The sequence below is a fragment of the Epinephelus moara genome, chromosome 8 (assembly GCF_006386435.1).
Source record: "Epinephelus moara isolate mb chromosome 8, YSFRI_EMoa_1.0, whole genome shotgun sequence".
NCBI classification, from domain to species: Eukaryota; Metazoa; Chordata; class Actinopteri; order Perciformes; family Serranidae; genus Epinephelus; species Epinephelus moara.
In genome coordinates this window covers 16,245,689-16,253,264 of record NC_065513.1, presented here as the reverse complement: position 1 = coordinate 16,253,264, position 7,576 = coordinate 16,245,689, and the positions used below count along the sequence as shown (strand labels likewise).

Here is a 7,576-nt window from a genome sequence, read left to right as displayed (position 1 = left end):
TAGGTTTTGTTTTTATGATTTTGGTTAAAAGTGGAGCCACTGAGTCAAGTGTTGACTTTAATTTACTGTTAAAATTGTCCACAATAAAATCACAGGGTGCAGGTAAAATTTCAGCAGGAGTGCTCTGTAAAATCTCGATAAAATTTGCAGCCACTTCAGAAGTTAGGTAGCGTTTCCTCACCGTTCTCACCAGGGCCTCCTGATGGCTAAAACTGGTGATGTTAAAATACACACAGTAGTGGTCAGACACAGCCAGGTCAACAACAGAGGACACACCAGTGGACAGGCCATAGGTTATGACCAGGTCCAGGGTGTGTCCTCTGTTATGAGTTGGCTGTGTGACGTGCTGTTTAAAATCCATGCAGGTTAAAAGGTTTAAAAATTCTCTGGACATTGGATCCGAGGTATTATCAACATGTAAATTAAAATCACCAGTTATTAAAATTCTGTTATAGGTGGTAAGTCTGTTATAGGTGGTATGAAAATAATTACTTAGCTACATGACTTAAAGTAGATGTATGCGACACTCTGAACATTAATGTAGCAGCAAAGAACTATTTACTATGTAAAGATATGGACTGTTTCAAACTTGACAACATACACATTTTAATGGGTCCAAGTCAATTTCCTGTTGGAATGTTTGTGAATGTGGTAACTGACAGGAAGTAAGCAGGGACCAAAGCTGTTGCCCTAGCAACAGAATGGCAATACATGGCTTAAACGGGACTACAACGGACTACAACAGGTCGCACGCCGATGACGTCATAGGTGATAGAAACATGGGCTTTTTGACTGGTGGCAAATTCAAAATCAGAGCTTCACACACATAAAGTTTAAATAAAAAAAAATCAGTTGAATCTCTCCCCTTCGGATGAAATGGCCAGTCAGGCTACATGCTATGGAGAGAGTTTAAGAGGTCCTCCTGATCGCCTTCGGTATGACGAGAAAGTGAAAATGATAGGAGGTGTGTGCCCTTTTCAGCTCAGCTGCCAGCCTCTGTGTAGACTCCATGACTGTTCATGTTATGATTATGACAATTATTGTTTAAGTCATAAAAACAACAGTCATCAAGTCTCAGTTGAGGCTAACTTTTCTCTAGCTATGTTACTATAGTTAATCATTTTGCTGCAAAGGCTATTCCTTGGTTTATGTTCACCGTCCTGTCAATTCATTCATTCAATTCATGTCCTGTCAATTCATTACATCATTCATTAGAATTAACTTCTTGGCTTTGAATATGTTATTGTTGAGATCAACTGACTTTAGCTAGCTAGCTAACGTTAGCCAACTAACCTGTGATGAAGTGCCTGCCACAGATGTAGGTGTAGTGACTGGCTGAATCCCACAGCTTTCCGTCTTTACCCTGCCGTTTGATGGTTGTGAGCCACAGATTTCTTCTTTCCCCATTCTTCACTCTATCCAGGAGCAAAGAAAATCGCAATTCTGTTTTTTTTTTTTTTTTTGTTTGCTGTGAAGTGAACAATGCAGCAACTTTTCGGCATTATGAACTCCTAGCCACAACTAGTGTCTCTCCCAGGTCGAGTTCAAAACTTTCACCTAAAAGGGGGCGTGGCCGTTGTGACGGCAGTGAGTGACGTTGCGTTAAAGTCATGTATATTAGGTCTACAAAGGAGTGATGGCATTCTGAGCAGAGAATGAAGTAACACTACGTCTGTGTGTATTGTAATCCAAGATTCTCTGTTCTTTGTTGTGGTAGACAGTCCGGTGAGTGTGTCCCACCAGCTAGCTAATCGCTGCTGCTCTGCCCTGCGCTCATATGGCCGTTACCCCTGACTTTGGGATGAAATGTAGCTCCTACCCTCCGGTAGTCACCCAGGTTACAATGTTAGCTCTGTCAGCACTGTTGCTGTTGTTAGCTTGTTTACTGAGTTAGCACCATTAGCTGCTAGCTGCTAGCACAGGTGCACATAGCACCATGTGCTGATTATCCCACACCAGACTCTGAATCATAGGGTCCTTTTCATCATGCTTACTTATGCTTCCTTGCCTCCTCTCTCCTCCCATGACCACATGCATACATGCATTTAAAGGATCTTCCAATCCTTTAAATGCATGTATGCATGTGGTGTATTGTGCAGATAACAATAATGCAAGAAAATAAATAGCTAAGTAATCCTAACAAATAACAATGATCCGTACATAAATCATCTATCTAAAAACACATCTATCTATCTATCTATCTATCTATCTATCTATCTATCTATCTATCTATCTGTTAAAGATATTGACAAGTGATACAGCTGTGCAGCACATCATCTGTAACTGACATCACTTATGAATGAATAGAGACAAGGATTTCTCATTTGGCAGTTTTGGCTCCTCCATCCTTGCTTGTCCTCCTTAACTCCTCCACTCACATGTCCCATGGGTGGGACTAAGACACAAGCACGAGAAGGAATCAAGTGAGGGAAGCAAGAAGACACGATAGCATGATGCAATGTACCCATAGATATGCTGTGAATGTCACATACAGCTTCTTTAAGCTTTGGCATCTTTTCAGATTCATCAAATGAACCCTTGTAATTTTGCCAGTCAGCCAGCAGGGCCAGTTTTGTCTTACTTTCAGTTAACATGCAGTGGAGTTAGACACTGAGGAAATGCGCTGGCAGTCTACAACATTCTCAGTTTATTTAGAGGAGCACACCTGAGGCCTACATGAAACTAATCAGCCTTGAAGCTGAACCAATCAGGTGGACCGGCTCACTTTACTACACTTACAGTCAAACTATGAAATATTCAGAGGGCTACAAACCTTGCTTTCCCCCCCAGTACAGTAAGTGCAGTTAACACACCACTCTGTAATTAGAAGTGTACAAGTGAGTCCTCCACACTATAAAGCTCTTCATTAGTTCACTGGAAAAACAGCTCGGCTCTACTATCCTTGATGATTTGCAGTAAACAAGCTTGTTCTGGTTACAATTAGGAGACTCTTGTCAAAGCCTTGCTTTTATAACTTCCCCTAAATGAATGCAGCAGTGGGAGGGAGGAGGCCAGTTGATCTTACTGCCTGCCTGAGAGAAACTTGAGTCAGGTTCCTGTAACGTGTCATGTATTTCTGAGACTCTAAAGATGGGGGGGTTTTAGTAATTAAGGAATCAAACACGGCACAACATGCCAGGTTAAAACACTTTTCTATCACATATTTTCTTCAGTGTTGAGTAATTTTTAGGTGAGCTGTGACTGATACAGTGCAGGAGTCCAAGATTGTTAAGATCCATGATATTCACTGTCCCTCAGGCACTTCAGGAATGAAAATACTGGTTGAGCTTATATTTTCATCCTTGCTGTGTATATGCATATACGTACGCAACATTTTGGATGGTTTTGTCTCAGAGGTCATTTTGCCCCGTTGGTAAATGAGAGGCACAGAGCAGTGCTGTCATCCCTTATCAGCCCACTGCAACTCCCTGATCCCCTCAGTGCAGCTGCTCTCGGGGTGTAGCTTGTTTCTGGAATATGATAGTCTCTGTTGCATGACCTCACTTTGGTTTGGACAGGGGGAGAGTGGTGGCAGGTCATTTTGTCAGGCTGAGTAGAACATATGCATAATTGCCTCTAACTGAAGCTGTGATTGAGAATTACAGCGTTTATAGAGGTATGTTGACATTAAAACACAGTCATGTAGGTGTGTGTTGACAACAGCAAAGCGGAGTCACAGTACCATCTGCTGTAGTCATCAGTCCATGTGAATTTTAACAGAAAGCAGCTTCGGACATTTTTATTTCTTAGACGAATTTAGCTGTCACAGGAGGAAAGCTGTGTGTTTTGTCGAAGAGATCAGATTTAGAAAAGAAAAGTTGTTCAACCAAGGATGTCATTTTCCAAGCTGCGGATGAAACAAATGTTTTGGACTAAAGAGGCATAATGAGAAGCAAACACAGCAGTTGCAAAATATTATATTCATTACATACAGTTGTCAGAATGTGTGCGGTATAAGTCCTACAGAACATTTCAGGAAATGTCTGGCATTAGATAAACACAGTTCGGCGATTGCCACATCAACTGACATGTAATTACAGTAGTAAGGCCTATCAGAAAATTTAAAGATGTAACTGAATGAATAAAAAAAAATAGTTATAGTTAATAACTAAAACTGAGTGTAAAAAGAAATGTAGTTTTTAATTAACGAAATATATTTTTTTCTTTCTCACCTGCTTATAAGGCTACTTAAGCTACCAATTTGTTGGTGTCTGTGAATTTCAAAAAGTTTTAGGGAGCTACCGAGCCAACATTTGTGTGTGGGTTCCATAATGGCCCCGTGCCAGTTGCCCACATGGTTTGCTTTAATAAAGTGGGCCCTGCATTAGTTATGCTAGGGCTACCTGGGTACAAAGTGGGAAATGGGCATCTTATCATGGGCCCACTTGGGTAAACCCACCCATGTGGGCAATTGGCATAGGGCAAATGGTAAACCTGTTTTCAAACCCATACAGGGCCCATTTTTTCCGTCCATTTATGACCGATATGTGCCCCTCATACAAATATTGGCTGGGTATATTTGTCAGCGTTTGCTTGTTGGATAACATGCTTTAGCTACTGTTACAAGAGTTACAAGAGTATATAGTAATGCTACAGCAGAATCTGTTAGCTTGTCAGATAGAATGCTTTAGTGACTGTACTATGCCACAAATGGGACTGTTCGTGAATACAGAGCACTGGAATGCACCGTTTGGTTATTCAGAACACCATAGTCTGGGAAATATCACAAATTCAATTGACATGGAGCTAAAATTAATACTGAATTATCTTAAATGTTCGAATTTTAAATGCGTTACTGTCTGTTTATGAGTCATAGAAAATCATGAATCATCTTTTAGAAGGAGTATATGTTTGCCGCAGTCCAGCTTGAGCTTCGTTAAATTTAACAACGTTAACGTAGGAGGGCAAGCTAATGCTAACGCGCTTGGTTAAAAAGGTAAACATCCAGCGCTTTGATATGGCTGACGTATGATCATATTATCCCAATGTTTTACTCTCCAGTCGTTCTAGAAAAGAGGATTAACATATTGTTACCACAGGAATGCACCAGCTCTGGTTCAGGGCCAGAAGTCCCGCCCATAATTCATTCATTCAAAAGTTTTTTGGGGTCCCATGGCATCACCTGACAGACCTGGATGTTGCAATTCCACATTTGGCCACTATGTAAAATTGGCTTCAAAGCTAAGTGCTGGTCCTGGGGGCTTGTGTTACACATAACACACAAATCCTGGACCAATCACTCATCATATAGACATACTTGGATACGTCCATCTCATAATATATGCATCATAGAAATGGAAATGTGGTGAGGAAAAAACCTTGAATCTAAGTGAGATCATAAAAGTGAAACATAGTTGTTGTTCATACAGTATGTTGTTTATCATCACTAATTTCCTCTTAAATCTGATGTGTCTTCAAATTTCAGGGCCGATGCATGAACTTCACCCGCACAAAGTCTCCCTCTCCTCGCTACCCAAACTACAACAACCAGCAATCTCCCATCTACAACCCTCCCGTCAGGAGCCCGCCGGCGCCGCAGGGCACCCTACCACCGAGCCCCAACAGCCCTCCATCATCTCCATCATTCTCCTTCTCCACCTTTCCCCTGCTGCCTCCAACGCCTCCTCCCACCTCCAACACTCCCTCCCCTCCCATCACGCCTCCCCCTTACACACCACCTCCCACCCGGGCCCTTCCTCCAACAGCCCTGCACATACCTGCCCCGCCAGCGCTCCCACCTACTCCTCCACCCTCTGCCTCCCCGACTGGGTCCCTGCCTCCTCTTCCGCAGGGACCTCCTCCAGGACGGGCCCCTCCACCTGCTCGCCCACCGCCTCGCCCTGGCCTGTAGAGCTCCGGGCACAGATGGGAGAGAGTTTACCAGGATTTAAAAAGGCAACTCAGAGTCCCACCAACAATCAGCACATGACCATCATTGATTGTACCTGCGAGGACATGCGAGTGCCGCATGCCACCCTCAGTGGGCTGTGGCTTTTCTGCCTTGTGAAGTGGAGCAGAGAGGACTTGTTTTTTGCTATTTGTCTACAGTGACTTTGGTACACATTTAGCCCAACAGTGCAATTGCTCTGATGCTTGAATTACACAGACATTCCCTACAAATGAGGTCATGCGGGCCGGCTCAAAAACATTTGCCTCCATGGTCCTCAGAGCTGCTGCAGGCCCAGTTGTCCCCTCCACGAGCACACAAGATTGGACGAATCCTGACCGAGCAGAGGAAAAACAGCTTGTTCTGATGCCTTTGTATAAGGAGCACAGTCAAAATGATCATGACACTAAAATATGTCTGAGTAACATTCCTATCTTCCCTGATAAGAGATAAAAGACTCATATTGCAAATGTTCCACACGGGATGTTTTAGAAGAATCTGAAAAAAATCCCTGTTTTTGTACTCTTGAATGTTGAGCAATTGCATGCAATAGTGTTTGAGTTGTTCTTTTTCTAACATTTCTACCTTGTTTTATACAACATAAATGCATTTTTTATTTGTACTTTTATTGTCGAGTAGACCACATTTTTCATTGTTGAGGTTAGACAAACAATGATTGCTGATAAACACATGTACAGTATGTGTATTTAAACAGCAACGCTACGTATCTGAACTTGTTCCTGCAACTTTTGACTTCCGTGACATGTATTAAACCGGCCTAATGTGAGTCACAGCTGGCCTATTTTTTGTGCACATCAGAGTAAACAGTGAATTTAGACATAGTCACCAAACATTACTATGACAGACCTGGCCGAGATGACTGCAATCACTGCATACACTGTCTATCAGTATGTGAACAAAAAGTATGTCAGAGTCAGGGAAAAGCTTTGCACATCATCTTGCTCATCCACCCACAGCCTCCAGCAAAAGTTGTTTTTATGAAGTATTTTGATATAACCATTTGTGTCAGATATCTGGGTGTGTGTGTATGCCAAAAAGGAAAAGACTAGTCGACTATACGTATTCATGACAGCCAGTTTAATCAACTGAAACAAAATAATCCAGTTCTTTTTTTTGCACATGGTGCTTTCAATTAAAGCATTCTGTTTCATGGGTCAAACAAAGTTCAGCATAGATTGAATTAGAGGTTAATATGCAGCTGCTCTTTGATGGTGATCAGAGGAGTCTCTGCAGAAAGCAATTAAGATTGCAGACTCATCTTTAGCAATCTCTAGCGATTCACTCAATGTCTTATATAAATGTCATGGCAAAACTGAAAAGACCTTATGTAACTTTCCACCAATACAGTACACTGTGTACACGCCTTCGTTTGTTTCATTCAAAATGAAAGTAAACAATTTAAATTGGAGTCTTTGTCTTTCTGTATTTCTCTTCAGATACAGTTACTGACCTGTAAACCGTTGTGATTTACTTCCTGATGATGTGTAAACAGTCACTGTGCTCTTGTAGCTTCCATCAAAATCCTGTAAAGTCTTTAATGGGTTTACCCTCATATTTCCTTGAGTCACTTTTAATCTAAAGTGCTCCTCCTTTTACAAACTCTGCATAACGTCTCCCACATGTAAGTTATTTTACAGTATGTTAAGATATTCTGTTACACTCTAATTG

The 7,576-nt window shown here is 41.8% G+C and overlaps 1 protein-coding gene across 1 annotated transcript in view; it reads left to right on the top strand.

The window, feature by feature from the left end:
- LOC126395010 (anthrax toxin receptor 1-like) overlaps nt 1-7,269 on the top strand; it is a 35,414-nt gene extending 28,145 nt beyond the window's left edge. Inside the window, exon 18 of the mRNA XM_050052191.1 lies at nt 5,426-7,269. Coding sequence (XP_049908148.1) covers nt 5,426-5,851 — 426 coding nt within the window. The 3' untranslated portion in view covers nt 5,852-7,269. The remainder of the gene's footprint in view (nt 1-5,425) is intronic.
- Nucleotides 7,270-7,576: the final 307 nt, after the last annotated feature.